This window comes from Varanus komodoensis, unplaced genomic scaffold (genome assembly GCF_004798865.1).
Source record: "Varanus komodoensis strain SLA01 unplaced genomic scaffold, ASM479886v1 scaffold31, whole genome shotgun sequence".
NCBI classification, from domain to species: Eukaryota; Metazoa; Chordata; class Lepidosauria; order Squamata; family Varanidae; genus Varanus; species Varanus komodoensis.
In genome coordinates this window covers 6,581,039-6,604,782 of record NW_025335780.1, presented here as the reverse complement: position 1 = coordinate 6,604,782, position 23,744 = coordinate 6,581,039, and the positions used below count along the sequence as shown (strand labels likewise).

The following is a 23,744-nucleotide window of genomic DNA, read 5'->3' as shown; positions in this document are numbered from 1 at the left end:
TAATACATCTGTTGATCTTTAATGTACCACAACTGTTATTTTACAATCTTTTCAGAAGGCTAGGAAAGAACAGGCTCTTTCCAGACAGTCTCACAAAACATTGTTTCAGCTTCTAAAAGAGTACTGGTCCCTATCCATGAGCAGTGAAGGCAATATTTTTGCTTCAGGGAAATGATATAGGCAGCAATGGGGTGGGGTGGTAGATCTGAATCTGAGACAGAGAAAAATAAAATAAGGTTAGCTTATCAACCTTATTAAGAAAGAGTATCTTTTCCCACTTTAAAACGGAAGAACTGCTGTGGTAGTAGACACATCTGTCATTTAATGGGTGTTCCAACAAGAGATGAATCACAATCTTGATAACACCAATAACTGATTGGTAACAAGAGGAACACTGTTCTTTTCTCAGCAGCTGAAACGTTAACTCCTGGAATTCCACACAACTTAACTGTTTAATTATATACTTTCATACCTCATATATTAAAATCCCTGAGCTGTTCATTTCAAAATAATATGTAACCATGCAGAAAGACGATAACAGCAATAAAAAGTAAATACAATTAAAAACTTCATGTCATCACAACAATAAAAGAGGGTGGTAACAGGGTCTCACTGGTCAGAGAAAATCTTTGTAAATAAACACGGTTTCACGAGGCATTTGAAACTTGCCTGTTTTTGCCTCTCAAATGATACAAGGGGGAGGATTTCACAGGGTGGGTGCCAGCTCTGAAAAGGCCTGCTCATACATCCTCACGGCAGCATTCCATCGGACACAGAACGGCCCGTCAGGTCTCTGGGGAAGTTCTCGGGGTCAACATGGTACCTTGTGCCTTGCAGAAGTATGCATTCCATTCTGCCCTTTCTACGTTTACTTGAGTTACAAGCTGGAACTGAAATGGTTCCAAATGGCATTGTTACTACTTGATGTACACAAGATACTCAACACTGTGATGTGGCAGACTATTTTTTACTGTGGCACAAAACCTAAGTTAAACGAAAATGAACTGGCACACATATTTACCCTCTTTCTTACAACAAGCTTAAAGAAGCTCTAGCACAACCAACTGCCTGCAGAAGCTACATAGGTGAATGGGATTCTTTTCAAAGTACGTTAAAGAAATTATGTATTATTAAGGGATTGACCCTTTGGCACTCCAAAGTACATGGGCATTTTATCTGATTAATTTCTCTTTTAATATTTTACTGCTCTTTAAATTGTTTAGTAGTTGCATTCTGTTTCTGTTTTAATTTTACTTTATCATTTGGGGGGTTTTGTAAATCTCCATATTTTTAGATAAAAAGCATTTCAAAATAGTAGTGGTAGTAGTAATAGTAATAGCAAAAATAACAAGAACAGCAACAAAAGTGGGACCAGCAACGTCTTGCACTGTGGACTCCTCCTGTTCAGGGTTCCAGCCATGATCTCCTTTAACACCCATTCTATTTGTTCCTGTTATTCTACCAGTTTTTCTCCCCAGAACATTTGCGTCTTTTCCAGGATGTATGCTCATTCTTCATTTTGTTAATTCTGGCCTCCCCTCACCATCACCTCAAAGTCCCCCCACCCCTTAAAGATTGCTTTGTATTTCTGCAGCCTTGGGTTCTTGCAGGCATTCTGATCCCTCCATCCTATGCATGGATTGTATTATTTTGGTAAAGATAAACACCCTGAAATGAACCAATTATTACCATTTAGGGCAATGTTTCACATCATCACAACTAAGAAAGCTTAACAGTGTTTACAGAAAATCCAGATTGTGGGAGTAGCTTCTATAAGATATTCTGCCTTGTTACATATAAGGTTTCTGTGATATTATGCCTAAAAAAATGCTTAGGTGAGAACAAGATAGGACAGTGGCACATTCTTAAAATGATACTCCTATGAACATCACTTATTATAAAAGTAAGAATTAATGTACCCACTCAAGTGATTTTTAGAATTTAATATTTGAAAATCTGTCTGTCTGTCTTTCTCATTCATTCATTCATTCATTCATTCATTCATTCATTGTTTTTGCATGCTGTTCAACTACTACTGTTTCGGGACAGACTTACAATAAAAGCAGAATAAAAATGAACAGGATAAAAATCAAGCATAGCATCCAGTAATAAAATCATACATTAAAAACCTAATCAACTTTTAAAATAATGGGTAAATAAAAAGATTTTAGCCTGGCACCGAAAAGAATACAAAGTTGGTGCCAGGTGAGCCTCTCTAAGGGCGCATTCCATTACTGGGGCACCACCACCGAGAAGGCCCTTCTTTGGATAGCCACTCCCCTAATCTCCTCCAGGGAGGGCTCCCAAAGAAGGACCTCCACGCCAGATCTTAAGGGGCGGGATGGCACAGGGGGAAGGGATAAAATGAATGTCTATGCTGAAAGTATGTTGAACAATGCTACCAAGGCAAATATGGGAATTATTAAAAGGCCATTAAGTCTTGCTCAGATAGATATATAATGATGGGGTTGGCAAGAGTTGCAAGTTCACGAAGTCGGATTCCCCCTTTCATGGCATGACCCTCCCAATATCACGTCCCCTTTTGTTCCCATTAATCAGCATTGTGCAGATCAGGACCCCTAGTAAGCATGAGCAAGCAGTGGGCACAGTGCTGGAAGTGACTGAATAATGGAGAAGAATCAACAGAGTCTAGGAAACAAGCCCAGTCACTCTTCACCAGTGGAGCCACACTCGGGCAGCAGATTTTCATTGCCTCCTTTCTGCGTAACTCAAAGAAAAGCACTTTAGGAAACACATTTGCAAGCTGACATGGATTTTACCTTTGCTTCAACCGCCTTCTGGCTGTTGTAGGAACGTTTGCACCATATCCATAGGAGAACAGAACTCTTTCTGCTTCGTCTTCGTTTTCAACTATAAAAATACAAAACGGACCCTCAGAAGACCTAGAAAAACGAGGACTGTGACCGCTGAACACCTGCATCAAGTCTATAGATACAGGTGATGCAAAGAAGGTAAGACAGCATAGACTGCAATAATTCCTCTTGATCAATGACATCGCTTCATTACAGAGGTCAGTTTGGTTAATATTGGTTACTTCATGAGAGTATTTCCTTGTGAAATATTTGACTAAATGAATGATGGAAAGGAAGGCTGAGGAGTATGCAAGGGCCTAAACCGGCCACAGACAGCTGGTCTAGCACAAGCAGGCAGGATTAAGAAGTAAATAACATGGAAATAAATATGGAAATAGATTAAGCCTTGCTGTATATTCCATCAGTTAACTGGAACGTAATATGTGGGACATCTGTGTACGAGTGATGATCTTCCTTATCTAAATTACTAAATTAGATTAATTACTAAATTTTAAAATGTAAAATACGTTTATACTGCCTTTAATCTGTTTTGGGCTTTAGGGAAGCATACAATAAATATGATAGCATAGATAGAGTAATCAAAGGATGTCAGAAAGAAAGAATATTCATTTTCAACTGACCGCTGCCCAGGACTGCAGAACGACAGAGCAGGCCACCCTGGCCCAATGGCTGGCCACAGGTATTTTGCTCTCTGAGGTGAAAGGCAAGTTAGTGCCCAACTTAGCTACTGTTAACCAGGAGCAAGACACCCTCCTGCACAACAGAGTCAGGCCGTCCGGCATACATGGAAGGAATGGAATCTGGGAAACCGATGCCTGGAGCATGTGGTAGGGAAATCCTATCTTGTAGTTGGTCAAATTCAGGTTCAGGTAGAAAGAGAAACATGGAAGTAGGGTAGAGTCGACCGGCCCAGCCTGTTTTCACCTGTGGTGTGCCTGCATTCTGCTCTCGAGTACATGAGCAATGTTACAGACTTTGCAGGAGTACACAGCTGATGCAAACGATTAGGAAGGAAGTTTAAATGCTTCAAAGCAATTATCAGTGTGCCATTAGCACGGCTCCCCTTTAAAAAGCCATTCATTTGTGAAATATAGCAATAATCTCTCCCCCCTTCTGTCCCATTCTGTGATATAAAGGAGCAAGCAAGCACCATTTAGCCTGGAAAGTGAGTGTTCTTTTTTTCCTGGCAGCATATGCAACACCATAATTATACGAGGTAAGCAGAATAATTATGAGCACAAAAAGTACAGGACAAAATATTTTTGGCAACAGTCCCTCAATTTCAATGCAGTCTGTATACAAACACACACACACACGCACACACAATCGCTCTGCTAGCTCTAGGGAACACTATAAAACATAAATACAGCTTATTTCAACAAGCTTTTTGACAACAAAAGCCAACAGCATGCATACTAAATGAATTGATGTGATATTTCTGAATATTGTCATCACAGTAATTATACAGCATTATAATAAGATTTGTTCATCTCCACACAAACACACACAGTAATGAAATGTTTGTTATGACGAAATTAACACAACTGCCAAGTCTGGCAGGCCAGATTTCATAGAGTATGGACAATAAATAGAAAGTCTAAAAGAACTAATGAGTCCCCCTCCCAGTTCTATGCTTGTATTCAAACAGTCAATCTGTGAGACAGCAATTTCTTGTCCCGATTTGGACACTGAGTCAGACCAAGAGATTTTGCCAAATACACTCAGTGAAATAGCTGTGTAGGAATCTTAATCTGGATTTCTTAGGTCCAACTGTACGTCTTTCATGCTAAGATAACTAAGCCACCTTCTATCTTCTCTGAAATCCAACCAGGATCACTGTTAGGGAAGGTCTGAGTAGCAAACCATACACTGAAATTTAAGAGAGCCACTTCTGGTATTGGGATAGATGGACCAGTAGTCTGATTTGGCATAAGGCACCCTTTTATGTTCCTACTCTCTTTCCTATATCCCGATAAAAGTTTTACCATGCAGTGCTTGAAGCACCAACTGCATTTGTTCCTCAAGATCACAGATCTAGTCAAGATGCCCTAAAGTTCAATACTATGCATGTTTAGGCAGAAAATAATCCCACAACTTCCAGCATGTTCTGGTCTTGTTGGCTGGAGAATGCTGAGAGTGGTAGGATTTTTTCTTACCTAAGCGTGCCTAAGATTGTGTATTTAGTTCCATCAAAAGTAGATGACTGCAATGTGCTTTCATGGGGATGCTTTGAAAAGCATCTAGTGCAGAAAGCTGAGGCAAGTGTTTGAGTGGGGCCTGTGCTATGGATTCCATGAAAAAGCCCTTGATTCCACTGCACTGGCTGCTGATAAATTTTCAGTTCAATTCGAAGTGTTCATTCTAAGTGTTTACACCCTGAACTGATATTAACAGCTGAAGGATTGGCTTCCACCAAATGAGTCTGCCTGTGAGGTCACCTAGAGAGGCCTTCTCGCTTGGCCCGTCTTCATGTGAGGCAACTGGTCCACGATTCAACCTGCTATGTTGTGCCTGGAACGCAACCGGAGAAAGGGCTCACACCAAGAAGCATGGAAAGGGGGTGGAGGAAAAAGCGTCTCTCTGGGTGTGCCTGCAAGCGTGCCTGTGTACAGATGGGAAAGGGCAACTTCAAAACTGACCTACTTTGGTTATTGCCGTTATGCTTCCATTCAGTAGAACCTTTTCAGACTGTCTGGAACGGAGCAGAAAGCACACAAACTATGCAGAGATGTTCAAAGATAGCTTCTGAACTGAAGGGTTCCTTCTCCCTTTCCACAGAACAAACTGCCAAAGTGTTAATTGCTCTGACAAGGCTAATCACGAGCAGGCGGGCTGGCAGAACAAGGGGGCTGCCTGGACAGACCCTCTGCCCCTCCAGTTATAACTTTCTGCCCTGTTTGCCTGGGGAGGAGCACCATGTACATGGACTGATCTTGAAGATGCACTCTTTAACTTCTACAGCACCAGTTCATGCTGCCACCAGGGAAAATCCTTTAGTAGAAACTTACTTGCATCCTACTTCACATTTGCTTTCTCATGGCCAATGAAAAGATGTGCAACTCAGGGGTTTCACTTGCCTTGCCAAACAAATACAACAGAAGACAGAGCAAACCAACAAAGTCTGCAGATAGATTTGACATGTACGGACAAGAGATCAGAGCCAATAAGGAGTATTTAATATGGAGTAATTTAAGGAAATCATCAAAATTCATTAGATATTCTGACTACCAATTAGGTAGAGTAAAATACATATATTATGTTAATTTATACTACACAGTTGGATATTGACTGTGTACTCAAAATTCCCGGAATTTAAAAAGTTACTGATCTCATTAATAGCTACCAGACCTGAAAATATGTTCCAACACAGTATTACAGGAAAAACATGGTAATTTAGAAGAACTTACGTTCTGCAGTTTGCATTATTATCTCATCAAGTTCTTTTTCCAGTTTTTCGTATGTGTCAAGCCTTGCCTGGTACTCAGAATTATGTGCCTGAAGTTCTGAAATCCGTTTCTCACTTTGTGCTTGGAGATCATAAAATTCTTTGGTTAAAACCTATGAAGATAAAAATCAAAAGAAAAGTTAATTAACGGAGGACTATAAATTATTTGTGAAGGATGCAAACTTGGTAAAATTACTATAACTACTATTTAACTGATCATCCAGGTTAAGAATCCTATGCTTATTCAAAAGCCATTCCTAAGTGTAGATTTGCATAGTGACTCTCACCTTCCAAATCAAGATATTTGGTTTTAAAAGGCATTTATCCTTAATTTTTCCTTAATTTGATGGTGTAAAAAATCCCTCCGTTCATTTCTTAAAGCCACATGGCAAAGTGTGCAATAAATAAGAAATTAGCTATTCTTGTGTTAGAGTACTGGCTCCAAATTCTTTACTGTATGGAAACGGTCACAATGAAGCATAGGCATACAAATAGACAAGCAGCTTGGTTTAGAACCACCTCGGGGTGTATTAAGAGCTAATCATCTCAGTGGATAAACTGACACATATAAAATATAATTCTGAACCGATCGCAAGTGAACGTCCATATTTCTATCATATGCAAGCACATTTATACCAGACAAGCCTCCTCAGATGTTAACATCTTCAAGGAAGGCTGTTTTCGCAATACAACCCCCACTTCAGGCATGTTTGCGGGGGACACAAGACAGTGTCTTTCTCCGGGGCTGCTCCTGGGCTTTGGAACACCTTGCTCAAGGAAGGCTTGGTTGGCCTCCTCTGTGTTTTCTTTCTGCCAACAGAGAAATGTATTTTTATTTAAGCAGGTTGATGGCATATAACCTGGTCTGTTGCGCTGGGTGCTGCTTTTATTTTTGGGTTCTTTAGGGTCATACCCGTGATCTACCTGGATCAGTAGCCTATTTATGACCATCAGACACTGATGAAGCTCGTAACAGCCCAAAATAATAGTGCTATGCTGTTCATTAACAGCGGCTTGTAAAATTATAGCAAAACAGGAAATCACCATTATGCACTTTTTTTCTGGCTAGCAACCTTTGTTTTAATTTATAGGAAATATTATTAAATAGAATTATTTAATTATTTAAATGCCAAGATATTTTTAGCAGTAATTTGTAGTAGACTCATCTGTTCATTCATATATGGGTCATTAAAAATCTGTTCCATTGTGAATGTACAGCATCCTTTCCAGACCTGGTACGTACTGGTCATGTTACGCTGCCATTATTCCCAGCCAGCACAGCCATGGAATGCGCAGGTCCCTCGCATCCGCAGAACACCTGCTTAGGGAAGGCTGGCTTATGCCCTGCACAGATAGGTTCTTCATGTTCCATTCCTGGAGTACACTCCCTCTTTTCTTAAAACTCTGCTCCTCACAATATGCCTCCACCTTTCTATCAAGGAAATGGCATTCAAGATGGCTGACAATGACAACCAACATTAAAACGTGGTTAGGGGCACAATCCCATTGACCGTGTTTTCAGTGCCAACCTTTCTATCAAGGAAATGGCATTCAAGAAGGCTGACAATGACAACCAACATTAAAACATGGTTAGGGGCACAATCCCATTGACCGTGTTTTCAGTGCCAATAAGCTCCCTGACTCTAGAGGCTTACTAGCATTGTAGTTAATTTAGGAAGCGTCACTAACCTAAGCTGCAATTTTATACTCAGCTTTCTGGGAGTAAGTGCCACTACATTTAAGGAGGCTTACTTTGGAGTAGATATTTCTAGGCCTGTACAGTTAGTCTGGATCACTAACTGTACTCTTAGATTGAAGATTTCACTCTTGTGAAATCTAAGCATACAGCAAAATAATTTGCTGAGTTGCACTGCAAGTTATATCCTGTGTTCATTTTCCCTCCTAAACAGCAGTATTTATTTATTATTTATTACATACATTTATACCCCGTCCTATTGCATCAAGCGCTCAGGACGGCTTACAGTACTCTGAATAACATCCCTGATGTAGCCACAATGGAACCACCCATAAACATGGCGGCAGTATCAATATACTTGGAGAGATCCCTAGGTTTTCAGAAATACAAAATATAATTTGGGAAAATACCCAAGGAGGCAACCCACTGGAAAAAGTCCAACAACAACTAAGCATAGAATGGGCATAGAATGTTGTCTGTCTTCTCGGAAGGAAAAAAATGGAAAACCGAGAAGGGGAGATAGAAGAGTATGTAGCTGAACAGCTGGAAAATTGCAGTAACATTCTACCAATGCAATTTTGTTCCAGGGTTTCACTTGTCAACTCTAAATTATCTTTGCTATCAATATTCTATGGCGAAGAAAGCAGATGTTCCCAAGATAAGTACAGATGGCCAGTCTTAGCCTTTGAGCTTAAGACAGTCTCTACGTTTTGCAGCCAAAAGTCAACGGCAACTCTCTTCTCCAAAATGACCTTTTAACAATTTCTGACAAAGCAATTTGTCTCCATTTGTTCAACAACAATAAGGCAAGATGATGCTCGACAGCTGTTTGGGGCCTATACATGCAAGAAAAAAGTAATGATGTTTCCTTGATTTGCTTCGCGTGATGATGATGAACCAGCCAATCAACACTCAGATGGAAGGAGGGCAACATTCAGGCGATGAAGAAGAGCCCACACCACTGGCCCTGTCCACATAATCTCCTTAGCCACTGCCCCTTGCAGCACTCCACTGAAGCGTTTCTTACTTCAAATTTTCGCTGGTATTTTTCACACTCCAGCTGACACTGAGAAAGGTTTCTAGACGTTTCTTCTTGCATGAGTTGAACACGTTCACTTTCAAATGACTTCAGTTTACTCTGATGGAAAAGTTCAGCCACTTTGCTTTCTGTGCTGAGCTGCAGCTGCCTGTACCTGAAAACACCCAAAGGCAATGTCACACAAAACATTCAGAAACTGGACAAAGCCTACTAAAAACAAAGCCAGTGTATCTTCTCTGTAGTATTATCTGGTTCTTATGAAAGAAGACATGGTTGAGTGTGACAGACAATGGAAAACTTGTGAATGTTATTATTGTTTACGGATAACAAAGTTTTAAGTTATTTTATTTTCTCCAATTTAGGGTTCTCAGTCCATGAAAATTATATGCTGCAATCCTATACATATTTACCTTAGGATGTGTTTTCTGAATTCAATGGTGCTTTCTTCTGAGTAAAGATGCACCGCACTGGGCAGTGTGTCTATGGCCAAGTCCACAGATTATACCGTCCAGCCATTCCCCTCCTTTCCCACAAGTCCCTGAAAGGCACAAAGCCCTGTCTACAGCTGACAGCTTGTCATTCAGTGCTTCCCAGCACGGTTTAAAATTGGGTTCTTTAAATACTACAGAAGGTAAAGAATAGCAACAATCCTGCTAATCACTCATCTTTCTCTAACGCCCCCCAATCAATGTAAATGAAATTAAAAGGGTAAAGAACTCCACCTTTTGGCAGTCTTTAAATCTCATCCTCATCCAAGTAAGAAGGGTTTTAATGCTTCCAAAAAGGCGTTCAAAAGCAACATCCCAGGAGTTCACAAGAGCCACTAAGCATATGATTAGATTCCCACTCAGCAGATGCTCCTGTGAATTTGCTTGTGACCACTGCAAATTCACATTTCTCAGAAGTGGTGTGTCTGGAATACATGTGATGTATATGCTGCCATCATGCAAGAAAATGCACTTTGTGCTCTTTGTTGTATGCTGTGAAGAAATGGTTTTTGGAAGGGAATTTATCCTGTTGTGTGGGAAGTAGCCCTGAGTTCCCAGAGAAGGGGAATTTCACAGCTGTGGGACAGACAAGATGCCTCTTGGTTCATGCTTGCTGTTCATAATGGTAACCTCAAGAATGTGTTTTCAATGATAGATACATTTAAAGTACACTTTGCTCATTTATGCTGGTAGAAATACTCTGGAAGAGTAAAGACTATTAGAAAACATGCTCTAGGAAATAAACAAGTGAATAAAACTCATTTGGAATATTGTCACAGACAGACGGAAAACATACCAGTTGAGCATTTGCTGCTGCTGAAAATGTCACTGCATTCTTAGAAGTGCTGAATCAATCATGCGACTGACTGGCATGGATGGACACACCACAGACATTAAGAAGTCATCTTAAGGTAAAACACACACACACACACACACACACTTGCGCACATGCACACACCCCAGGGAAATTCAGCACATAAACCCACTCCCAGATCACTGCTTGTATGAAAGCTGGGTTTTTTTGCTACTCCCTTGAGCAAAATATCTGTTTCAATGTAACTGAAGTACTGAGAATTCTGTAGTAACATTCCATGTTTTAACCAGGGTAAGCAAATATAGAATGAAAGACTCCAAGGAGAAGATGATTTATAATGCCTTTTATTTTATTTTTAGCAGCAATTTCAGTTCCAAATAGATGGCAAACTCTTACTACATGTTATTTTCTTTTAAGTTCTATTTCTGTTATCCAAAACAGTAAAAGATTTAAACTGAAGTTCTTGCCAGATGTTGCATTGCTTTCCATCTAGTAATTAAACATAGAGTATTTTGCATTTTGCTTCAGTGCAATCTTTCTTTTAGTGTGAAGCAAACCTTCCAGCTGTTTAAATCTGCTTCCTTTAAAGCAGATGTTTCCCTGCTTTACAGCAGTATTTTCTGCACCATAATCTTTGTAATACTGAAATAACCCAACCCCCACCAAGAACCATTAGGTCAGAAACTGGGAATTCAGCAAGACAACCATCATTTAGAATGGAAACAACAACACTAGAAATCAACTTATCTTTATCCAAATATCATTATCCAAAAGAAGAATGCAATTTCTGAATGCTATTGACAGGTTGAGTTCATTACCCTGTAGAGAAACGTGAATAAGAGTACCATGGGAAGCAGTGCCAATTAAGCAAACTTTGTTATGTGCAGGACGGCAGCCATGAAGTAAAAATAATTTGCTGCTCGCTAAAATAAGATATAAACCATTTACTGAATCGTTTAAAATGAAAGTGAGCTCTTTATTTTCATTCTAATTTGTAACAAGGGTGGAAAATAGATGTCACCGCTTGATTTTCAGAGATCCTCCCCTTAACTCTTGGAATTTACAGTGTACCCCATTAAGGAGGGTCATCTACCCTTAAAAGACAAGAATATTAGAAGAGCTCTGCCGAGCCAGACCAAAGGCTTACCTAATCCAGCACTCTGTTCAGTGGCTAACCAGATGACCAAGGAAGCCCATAAGCAGAACATGAGCACAACAATACCCTCCCAGTCAAACTTCCAGTAACTGGTGCACACCGGCATCCTGGCAGTAACATCCAAAGGTACATCAGGAGTAGCAGGCACTGATGGCCTCATCTGCTATGCATTTGTTGAATCATCTTTTAAAGCCATCTGAGTGGGTAACCACTGCACCTTGTAGTAGTGAAATTCACAGATTAACTGTGCCTAATGTGGAGTACGACTTCTCTTTGTTGTTAAATTTCTACCATTCAGCTTCATTCTTCTCACACTGAGAGAAAACACATCTATCAACTTTCTTTACACCATGCATCTATGACATGCCTTTCTTATTTGGTGGTGGTTGTTTAAGCTTAGAAGACCCAAATGTTGTGATCTCATAGGAGAACTGCTCTAGTCCCTTGACTGTTTTGGTTGCTCATATCCATACCTCTTCCAGTTCTACAGTGCACTTTTCCAGTGACCAAAAGTTTGCCCAGTATTCCAAGTATGGCTGCACCACAGAGTTGCATAAAGATGCTTTTTGAAAGCTCTGATAGGTGGAGAGGGGGGAATTTGGGGACTCTGCCCAACAGCATGTAGCAATGATCTTAGCTATGGTGAGAAGATCTGAAGCAAGCTTATCAATGTAGGGGAATAGCAGTATTAGTCTTAGGGAATAGTAGCAACAAAGAAATGGTTTATTAACAACCATCACCGAGATAAATAATTTCAACTGGCTGAGAGTAATTCTGTACAAATAGTTATACAATCTGATTGTTCAAATTATCTCTTAAACATTTTCAGGAAGCTCCACCGCATGACCACTGCCAACTCTTTAACATGGCAATCATATTTTGCAATCTTTTTGACAAGTGAGAAACACACACATTTAGACTAATTTGACTAAATTTAAAGCACATGGAAAGGTCATAATCCCTTCACAGATTTCTGCTTGAGTGTATCTGACATTTAATCCTAAATACTCCAAGTTACTTATCTCACCGCAATGTTTAGTTAGTGCTGAAAATATAGTGCAAATAACCAAAACAAAAAAAAAAATGGGTAACAGTCAACATTGCACAAGTGGATTTACATGCCTGCAAGTGAAACATCCCTTCCTTTTTCCCCTTCTACAGCCCCCAACTCCCCAAAAGAGGTTTGAGGAAGGCCCAGTAAAAGCAGATCTGTTAGCAGCAGGCACTAGTCAGAAGCCAGCCAATTTGGGAAGCAGCATTTGCTCTTCAAAGTAAGGGAAAATATTCTACTGTCCCACAAAAGAAATTCATAAGGGTTGGAACAAACAGACCTTCTTCCTATACAGTGTACATAGAATCAATTACTTCTACTTTACCCCATTTTTTCTTAATGGAGAGTCCGTGTGAGTGTGAGTGTGAGGGGGTGGCTTGCTACTTTCATCAGCCAGATGAGATCAAAGATCTATCAAGTATCTCTCTGGGATACATGTCTGTGGATATGTGTAAAGAAAACATTAAACATGACAAAACAGAAGTATCTATATATTTCAGCAAAACTACACAGATTTGATACCTGTATCTTGAGATCGTAAACCTCCTGAGGCACAAAATTCATGAATTTCTATTATTATTATTAATAATAATAATAATGTACAGATTGCATTGCTAAAAAGGCGAGTCCATCAATTTTTGCATGACTGTACTACATGTTTCAAGACTTCAGGTGTTCATGTCACAATGCAAACAGAACAGAAATACGTTGTTTTGACACTTCATAATGACCACTGCTGCCAAAGATTACAACACAGGTATGAGCATTTTTGGAAACTGGCCATTTTATGTGCACCTCCCTGAGCGATGGGAAATCACGGAGGCATTCTTTTCACACAGCTCCATCCACATTTGGCAACAAGCAACGGCTTGCGTTGCAAAATGGAATGATGCTGCAGTGTAATGAAGGTGGGCGAGGCTGTGGTTAAATATATAACTAGTTGAACACTGTAAGTCAGAAACAACATGTATCCACAAATGATGGCCCAGCTGCTAAAGCAAGGACAGATAGGTTGCAGCAAATTACTAAAAGGCTGCTAAATGAACCTACAAAGGTTGCATTGTTTGGAAACAAATTATAGTACATTGATGAATTTGCTCGCCTTTGGATCAGAATGGCGGCCACCTTTTTTTCTCATTGTCGTCCCATAATAAAAAAGAACAGGCTACACCATATAAAACAGCAACCTTATGGTCCCTGGGAAAGCATCGCAGGGACCACTGAGTGCTGAAAATCCCCCAGCTCAGAGACAATTCTCCAACCTTGAAAGGAAAGTCAGAGATCTGTCCCTGCTCCCAACCCCCTGCAGCTGGCACAGAAAAAAAAAATATCTATCAGCTGCTCTCTACAGTCAGAAAATAGCCTGAGAGGAGTTCTGGGGGGCAGTGAGGAGAAGGAGATGGAGACATCCTAAGCTTCTTTCCTTCCCCTTCCTAAGCATCTTTATAAGGTGGGCTGAGCAGATCCAGGAAGAGAGAGGACTGCCTCTGCCAGCTGTCCTGCCATGCCTGCTTCAGCCTGGCAAGGCACATAAATATGGGAAGCCTCCGATTCTGGAGGCTTCCAAACAGGAAGGGGGCAACTGATAGGATGGTTCAGTGCCCTTACAGGATTACAGAACAACAGACAACTGCAATTGAGAGGCACAGACAACGGTATCAATTCTCTTTTCTTTAGCCATGAAATGAGCTGGAAATATTCTTCTTGGCAAGTTTATATATGCCTCATGAGGTCCTTCTACTTCCAGATTTGGTAAGGAATTTTATTTTGCCAAAATCAAGTACCTCAAAGTGGCTATCGCTATAAAAGTATCTTTGACTGGGAAGCTAACTGTTGAATGAATGCAAGATTTTTATTTTTTTGGCTTGCCTGAAGATGCTTAAGTATGCTCAACAACTGTACTATGGCTCTGAAGGAATCCTAAACATGCATTTAAAGACATTCAATTCCTCTCTCTCATCATGATCAAAAAAGGAATGCAATGTGATAAATAAAATTAAAAAGTATGGCTCAGCATTTAGTCATTTTGTTAAAGGAAAAAGAGCAACAAAAAAGCACTATATTAATTCTAACTATACTTAAAATGACATTTAAAATACACAAACCTGAAAAATGTTGCAGCTACTGACTTATTTTATAGATGTAATAAAATCTATCTAGAAAGCTTAACTTACCCAGTCTTAGAGACTTGGCATATCACTGGGCTTGAATCAAACAATATTGTGAATATTTTGCCAGATGACATATTAGATAATTAGGCGAGAGGTTGCAATGATTTAAACTGTGCATGAAGCATTTCTTCTTTAGACACATTTACTGTGCTAATACCCAGTTAAATTCAGTGGCAGACAGGTTCTGCTGAGGAACAAAATGGTATTTTATGTGCCTGACAGCTTGGGGGCACCCGATGGGATGCCTTCCTTTCCTTCCTCCCCCTTTGAATATCAGACACAGGACGCTTTGGAAAGCCCTCTTCATTTGCTACGTTAAGCATGATGGGGCGTCTGTTCAAGAAATGCCCGTCTAGAGCATCAGGAACTTGCTCTATGGTTCTCTGGATCACAGTCCATTCATCTACTCTGTTCTGTTTTCAGGAAAGTAACTGGGAATAGCTGCTCCTTGGTGTCACTGAGGAGAACCAGAATCCTTGATCATCTCCATGAATGAGAGGTCATGCCAACAATACCGCTTGCTCAGCTAGAGTGCAGAGCGGCACCTCCAGGCTGCAAATCTGCGTGGCCGAGTACGTAACAGGGTGCCTCCAAAAAGCAAAAGGGACGGATACCCTTACTTGACATTTCTCACAGTGATTCACCCTTCACTCGGACTCACAGGGTGATAACAGAGACTCTTGGGGGGAGGGGCTCTGTCATTTTGTGCCAAGAATGAGCCACAATATATCCCTACCCCAAGAGAGAAGGGGGTTCTCATTTTTCACTGTGCACAATGACTTCAGATAAAAGTAAAAACTAGTCAGTATTACTATATCTGCCTTTTCCCCAGAGCTTGCATTAACTCTCTTATGCTGAGTGTGATATGGTAGGGCAGAAGCATCAAGACAGACTCACTTAGCTTCTTCTTATGCTAAAGCCTGGGAAAAGGGTGGGAGAAGACAGACCTTCCTCCAGCGTTTCCAAGAGTGTCAGCTTGGGTTGAGCCCAGCAACAACCAAAAAGAAAGGCTGGCTACTCTTCTTGTCTAAATGGAGAGAAAATGATTATCCTGTTTAGAATTAAAGCATTTGCCATTTTGGACTGAGATATTTTGAAGCCCAAATTATTTAACTACCTTCAATAATGCATTACACTATCTGAGAAACAAATATGCTAAATAATGTCAGAACTTTTCAAATCAACAATGAAAAAGCAGTGGTACGTTAAAAAGTTCAACAATATGTTGAAAGTAACAAAAATTCTCATACTGTTTTTCTTTCTTAAAAAGCAGCTTTCTTCCTATGTCACAAATTCACATCCTAGGGCTAATTGTGCTTTGAGGTCGTAGCCCCACTAAAGTAGTGGCAAGATGAGGCAGGCCGCTGATATGATCAGCTTCTGAGTTCTCTCTCTCTCTCGGCCCAAGTCGTTTGGTGGTTTTCTGCAGAACTTTCAGGTGATGAGACAGGCAAGACAAAGACTAAAGCGCCTTTGGTGTAGGACTCTCTCTGAGGATGAGCACCCAATCAGTTGAGAGCACCTTTCTACTGTATGGCAGTGAGCAAGTGGGAAGTGTTATTTACTTTGCCCCATCTCATCACCATTGATCTCTGGTCCAAAGCAATAGCCAAGGGAAGAAATAGGCTGCAGTGGTGAAGAGAAGGAAGATACCAACTCCAGGGGGCTTCTGGCAATGGGACCTTGCTGGCGTGAGGGCTGACCATGCCTACCTTTGATGCCAGCCCTGGCTATTTTTTTTCTCTTCTGGGTGGAGTCAAACTTTCCAGAAAAGGGAAAAGTACTGAGTTGAGGTTGTTCTTGGATTCTTCTGTAACTGGAGGTCCAAGTGGCTTCTGTGAAAAAGAGCACCTATTACAAGCTCCAGCTGATATGGGAGCTGGAGTGACATTCCTGAGCAATGATAGTCTGGCCACAGTCATCTATGAATTGGTAGCTTCAAGACAGGGTCCTTATTCATTTATTCAATTCCACCCTGTCTTCCCACCTAGAAAAGGTGGGTAACAAATATAACAGCATTTTTAATTTAGTTAAAACAGTAATAAAGCAAATACATTAAAACACAATAACAATTACAGAATAAAAACAGCACCCAACCCAACAGCCATTTTACAAGCTGCAGGCTTGCTTGAACAGAAACATCTTTGCTTGCCAGTGGAAAGACAGGAGCAGGGAGCCAATCCAGCCCTTGGTTGAGAAGCTGCAACTAGTGCCGAATGCAGGACCTAGATGGCTTGAGTGGAGAACAGGTGCTGTGTGCTTTTGTATCCTGTGCTGAAAGTGCTGTACGGACAGTAAGTTAGCTACAAACCAACGTGGAAGGTGTTCGTGCTGGTTTATGAGGCTCCAAAAAGTTCAGAATCAAGTTATATGGAAGACCACCTTTTCCCCCCAGCCATATTTTTTGAAAAAGAGGCCTTGCTTGCTTTAAAATGACCTACTGATACGCACTTGGTAGTGGTACAGAAGAGGGTTGTCTTCACTATAGTGCCCACCATACAGAATGTTCTCCAAACTGAGATCAGCTGGGCTCCTGCTTTGGTGCATTTCTGCCCCAAACTAAGGACTGTTTCGTTTATCCAGGCGTTTTCCTGACTGCTAACAATGCTCAGCACCCTTGCTTAGATGAATGAGATGTGTTAATTGTTTTATCACTCTTTTATTTTTTAGTTTATTGTACTTGCATCAACTGGTTTGGGAATGCCTTTAAAGTAAAGTGATATTAAGAAGACTGAAATAACATGGGATGTTTGCAGACAGAGTTATGTTCAGTGAAGGACAAGGCCTATCAGATCTCACTGCAGATACAAGGTCCATTCACACACAGGGCAGGCCAATTTCTAAAGTTTGGTTTAACTGTGTTTGAAATTGCTTCCATTGTGAACTTGAATGTATTTATGTGATGCTATTGTGAGGATGTATGTATATTTTTATCCACTAACCTTCAACACGGACATCTCTAGTAGCTAGACTTGTGATCTAATCTAGTGCTTTAAACAGCAAATATTTTAAAGCCTGTTCAGATGTTAACTATTCTAGTTCTATTTGTTTTTCTATATTTAATATCTATATTAAATATTCGCTTGTGCATTCCCTGATGCCTCAGACATTCAGCTTGCCAAAGAATTGAAGTCTAGTGCTCAAAAAAGAACCAGCAGATCCCCGCTGCATATTTTTGGCTGAATGCACTCTTGAAAGATAAACCTAGAAAGATTAAATTAGAGAGATTTCAATTCCTAGTTAGACACACGGTGACCTTTCCTTTCCTTTGCACAATCTGTTATTGTGGTGACACATTTCTGTCATTCCTTCACCCCCCTCCCCCATATCTGGGTGAGGAATCCCTAGACTGCACGTGCTGTCCTAGCTCCTGCCACGAAAGAGGCCGTTGTGTTGGACTTCTCCCATTTCTGCGCTCTCACTTCGTATGTCACAGGTATTCAGAGTTCACAAGAGAAGCTGTGTGAACAGAAAAAGCACAAAGCTTTTTCTGATGCTATTAATAATACGAGGCTGCCCAGGAAAAATGAGCAAAAAGTAGCATTTGCAATTTGGTAAAGGATGCAAAGAAATACAGGCTTACCCGAATCAGCTTTTACAGACAGTAGATCCTGCAACAATTTTTTAACATTCTTCTTAAAAATGGGGAAATGAATACAAATTCAGGAAGTTTATGTGAAATTGAAAACAAAAGGAAAAGGTAACATAAATGGAGGACATGATTTAAATGATATAAAAAGTTCTTGTCATGTAACTTGTAAAAAGTCTGTTGAAAACTAATCCTAATGCGACAAAAGAGTCTGCTGCAGCGGGCATCTGAGACTAGCAACACACAGAAACATCCTGACAGGTCACCAACACTCACAAAATCCTTCTTTCCTAGCCTCTGTCTGACAGGGTTTAATTCAACCGCTGCCTAGACTCTCTGACTCCAGCATTACACAATGCTGATACCTGATACTTGGTTGATACCTGTCTGACCCCAAATGCACCTGCCATGTGACCCCTGCTCCCATTTCTCCAAACACTACCCCCTGTACTTTGCGGAAACATTTCTTTCTGAGCATGTTTCTGCCCTCTATTGTTGATTTCCTGGTTTTACACTAGGACTATCTATTTGGTTTTCTCTTTGGACAAAGACCAAGCTCAGATACCCAAAGGAGACCATCTTCTCTTGGCAGCAGAGTAGGTGCACTTCTGTTCTCAGTACCACCAAGTAACTGGTGGTAGTGTTGGGAGGGGAGATGGTGCCAATCAGGCTCCCTTGTGTACAGATATATGTATCAGGCATTATTTATTATGTATAATGGAGGTGAGGGTTATAGGCTGCTTTCTTGTCCTTATAAGAACCAACGCTACCCAGTAAATGCTGGAATCAGACCAAACATATAACCGAGCCTAAGTAAAATTCCAGCCATATTAAAATAGTACCGACTGTCTGCTCCTTTAATGCAGGGATGGGCAACTTGTTACCCTACAGATGTTTTGGCCAACAACTCCCACCAGCCCAGTGAGCACAGTCAGTGGTGAGGGATGGTGCGAATAGTAGGACAAAACATCGAGAGGGCTACAAGTCGCCACTTCTGCGCTAATGGTTTCATAAAATTTGACTGATCATGGGAGGTTGAGCATGAGAAGACTAGGGCAGATGCTATATATCTGATGGTTATTTAGAATGCAAATAGTGAGTTTTCCTTGCGAAAACTCATTAAATTCATTGAATTGGATATCAGTAAGCAATCCACTGGCAATTCCCAAATAAAAGCCAACAGATGCTTTAAAATACTGATGGCACGCAGATGTTAACACACATTGCTGACAGAAAAACTCCAGAATAACATCTGGGCCATTCTTGACTCTGCACTGATCAATAAAACAATGCAGAACACTTAAATCTTGAACAGAACACACAGTACATCTTAGTTTAATAAGTGCAAAGTTGCAGTTAAATTTAGTGAGAGCTGGCCACATTTATATTATAAAAGCTTTTCTGTTTAATCCTTATCCAGATTTTTAAATCTTGCAGCATCCTTTTTAACTGGGTGTGGACTGAAAGAATAAAAGCTAATTTCCAAAGAAGATTCTGTGCTGCTCAAACCATCCAGAGAATAAAATGTATTTGGGCAAGTTCTCATTCTTCCTTTACTGCAGATCAAGGTAATTTCCACTCCTTTCCTTGGAACCTCCAGGTTTTTGCATCTTCATCCATTTCCCCACAAAGCTCTCTTTCCCAACATATTGCAAAGCACAACAGAACTAGTCTGCTAGTACACTTAGGTTTGAACTTTATGCCTGGTTTCCCCAACAGAACTGTATACATCCTGGCAGAAACAGACACAAAAATAAACCACATGGAAATCTGTCATTAGCTTCTAACAAAAGACATTATCAGTCACTGGGTGTGTGTTATGGAATAAGAGAGACATTCCCTATTCTTCTTTGGAAAACTATCCTATCATGAGAAGAAACAGCAATAACTGCTACACTTATTTCCCCCCTCCCCATTTTCTATAGGTACATTTTTGCTTGCTTGTCTTCTGCCATTACAGTGGTAGAGAACTGAGGCAGTGCCCATGTTCAGAAAACAGCTGTGACTCATTGTGGGCTATTTAACCCACCACAAGCCATGTACATGCAGGCATGAGGCCACACATATCAACTCTGCTCAGGGGTTGTGCGCACAATACAACTTCTAAGAGGAGGCTACAAATTCAAAATGGAGGCCAAAGAAACTCATGATTGGCTGTCCTTTCATATGAATAACCTCAGTGTGAAGCAAAGTTATGCTTCACTTAAAACACTAACATAGGTCTGTTTAAATTATCGTGGGAATGCGGGAATAAACCACAGTGGTTTATTTATTTCAGTGCACTTGCTGGGGGATCTGCCAGTGCATAGTACTATGTCATAGACACTTACGGGTAGGGTGGTCTGTTGCTGTGCTTAACAAGCCCCCTTAGAACCCTGAAAAAGCCCATGCATTCTGGGTAGTTTGTTAACCACAGTGATAAGATTCCCTGACCGGTTTCACACAACATGGCAAACTATGCTAGCAAAGATAATTATGAAGAGCCCTGCAAACTGGGTCAGTAAGTTGATACAGTCAAGCAAAATAAATGGTGGTGTTTTATATACATTGTGGCACATGATTTCAGTTATCACTGCTCAGGTGAGTATTGTCTGAATCTGGGTAGCATAGCTTGTTAGAACGGTGAACAACCATCCAATAGCCCAGGGTCTGCTGTGTCACTTAAAATAAGCCATGGTGGTTTATTTTGACTGTGTGAACCTGGTCAATGTTTTGCTGAGAAAGTTTTCAAAGCTTCACCGGCTACTAAATTTGCTTAAAGAAAGTTGCAACAGAAGTCTTTTCAGAAACAACAACAAAATCATATCTGAAAGAATTCAGTTGTAACAGATTTTAACAATAGGAAACAATTATTCTCTTGTCGGCCATGAAAAACCAAAGCTATTTCACACTCCTATCCCCAATGCAACATGTTTTCTCCTCAACATAGCGCAAGCACGTGGCCATGACTATCAGAACGAACTATTTACCTGAGATAATCCTGTCTGAGAACAAGTGCTAAAATTATAGGTTGTCCCTGAGGAGCTCATGGAGAAATTTGGGCAAAATCTAAGTGCAACCTCTCTGATCACAGAATGGGATGGAAGGAAAAACAAAATGCCCCTCAAAAATGTATGTAGAAGAGTTCAAAAGAAAAGATAGTAAATTGGACCAGCTAATTGACAGTAAGGGTTGAGATATCCAGGAATACCTGTCCCTTCTGTGCTTTTATCTAGAATCATTTCAACATCATGCATGTTTGAAATGGCCATCAGTTTGCTGAGAAGAGCTGGGGAGAAGGAGAGCATCCACAGCAGATGTACATCTATGTGCCATCAAAAAAGTTTCTGAAGGATCTTGGACAGAATGTAGAGTATCTGCTAGAAGCATTTCTTAATGCACTGAAGGTTTAAGGAAGTGATAGCTGAAGCAGACACAAATGTAACCTCTAGGCAGTCTATGAACACAGTAGATACTGGTAAACCTAGGAGTATTTGAATGGAAAAACTTGATGGGAAAGACCATGGGCTCTATTGTGTTATGATCTTGGCTTGAACAATAAAAATTACGATAACTTCATGATGTTCCTAGCTGAGTGACATGTAAAAATATGTTATGTAATATATTTCTATGGGAACATTTTGGCTATAATTATAAGCACTGCACTGCTATTGACTGCAGCTGTACTCAATGAGACTCGCTGTCAAGTCAATCTGCTTTGAACTGAGGTGCTAGGAGGAAAAAACACTGAATGTTGCCACACATGCAAACTTGCCCAAGCATTAAAGAAAAACATTGTGGTGAGAAATCTCAAAACCCGTATCTTAAGAGCATCCCTCAGCAGCAACATTTCTAAATGTTTTCCTCCACATAAGAAAGCTTTGAAAACGCCTAGGCTCCCTTTGCTGCCTCTGTTGACGGTTATTGTGTATGTTCTAGTAGTTAGCATGCTTGAAGGAGGTCAACAGATAAAAGTTGTTTCTTCTCTGTGAACTAACATGATCTGTGATCATGGAACTGGCCCAGATCACAGAACAGAATCACAACTGAATTCTTCTGCTCAGAAGATGCACTTAAAACAAATATCCAATCATTTAAATATTCCATATGAAAGCCAGTGTGGCACAGTGGTTAGAGTGTTGGACTGGGTGTCACTGAGTTACTCCAGGCCAGTCACAAATTTTCCATCTAACCTACCCCACAGGGTTGTTGTTGTTGTGCTAATGGAGAGGAGAACCTTGTAAGTTGCCTTGGGGTCGCTGCAAGAGGAAGAAAGAAAGGGTACAAATGTAATATAATGTAGTAGTACTAATAACTATCTATAAACGAGGGAGGTTAACAGCAGTAGAAACAGTTATTTCTGCAACAGCCCACAAATGTGCATGTTTTTAAAAGAGGGTGCAACATCCACATACAGTGTGCTGCCAAGGTTTCAAATGTTTTCAGAGTTAAACTGAAACATGTATAAGATGAGTCACTGTGGCAGCAGAATATGTACTGTAGGAAATAAAAGCTCATTTACAAGAGGGAGAAACGTACTCACCCTTCATTGGCAGTAACTGATGGAACTTCCGCTCCAGTAAACAGCATATTTAAAATAATTCTGGAAAATATGTCTGTTTTCACTGATGTTTTTATGCACAGATCTAGGATGCCACTACAGACCAGATTTTATGGCTAAAACTTCTGTTTTGAAAATTGCCTGAAAATATGCCAACATTCTCATTTAGTGTTTTTTCAACTGCCATGGTTTTGCTTAAGATTGAGTCAGCTCATGAGCAATGAGCTGGGTAGCATCCACGGAGAGCAGGGACTCTGACAGTAATACCCCAGTTAGTTTAAATGAGTAAGACTTTAGTCACAACTAACCTATCTTATTCATTTCAATGGTTCTATTCTGCATAGGGGCAGGAGGTGACTGAAGTAGGAGGCTAATTTTTTTCCAGGGAATGTAAATTGAGCACACTTCAATAAAACAAACATGGAGAACAAGGAAACGTTTTATATTTTAATTAGCATGCCAGTTTTTAATTCCTTGTAGGCATTCTCATTTACTTCGGTGAGAAAGAACTGAGCAGGCTGCAGCAGGGGACACTCTTAAGGGACTGGCAGCAGCCTGCTTGACATGGCACAGCCCCAGTTTGTGCAGTACACATCCTTACCTCCTCGTGTAATAGGAGTTTCTATTATATATTAGAATTGGAAAATGCAACCCACTGTAGTGGAGAATCTGGGGCAAGAAGGAAGAGCAGGTGGGGAAACTCTGTATGTGACTTTAAGTGCCTTTGAAGGAATTCAAGATTCAACTGTCCAGAAAATTAATAAATGAAAATAACATGTATAGGGCTTCTAATGGAAACACCTTAGTGCACCTGATTACTAGGGATGTGAGGATCATTCACAAGTCTTTGCAGTATATGGAAGCTCCCTCTGACCTGCTGCTGCTCCACCCATCATAATGATGACCATTCTGATAGTCTAA

General features: G+C 40.4%; 1 protein-coding gene across 3 annotated transcripts in view; it reads right to left on the bottom strand.

Annotated features, from left to right (window-relative positions):
• Positions 1-23,744, bottom strand: part of PIBF1 (progesterone immunomodulatory binding factor 1) — a 97,727-nt gene that overhangs the window by 33,032 nt on the left and 40,951 nt on the right. For all 3 annotated transcript variants that reach the window (XM_044437873.1, XM_044437875.1, XM_044437876.1), the window contains 3 exons: positions 9,003-9,168; positions 6,242-6,392; positions 2,781-2,871 (listed from right to left, as the gene is read on the bottom strand). In XM_044437873.1, the coding sequence (XP_044293808.1) occupies positions 2,781-2,871; positions 6,242-6,392; positions 9,003-9,168 (408 nt within the window). The remainder of the gene's footprint in view (positions 1-2,780; positions 2,872-6,241; positions 6,393-9,002; positions 9,169-23,744) is intronic.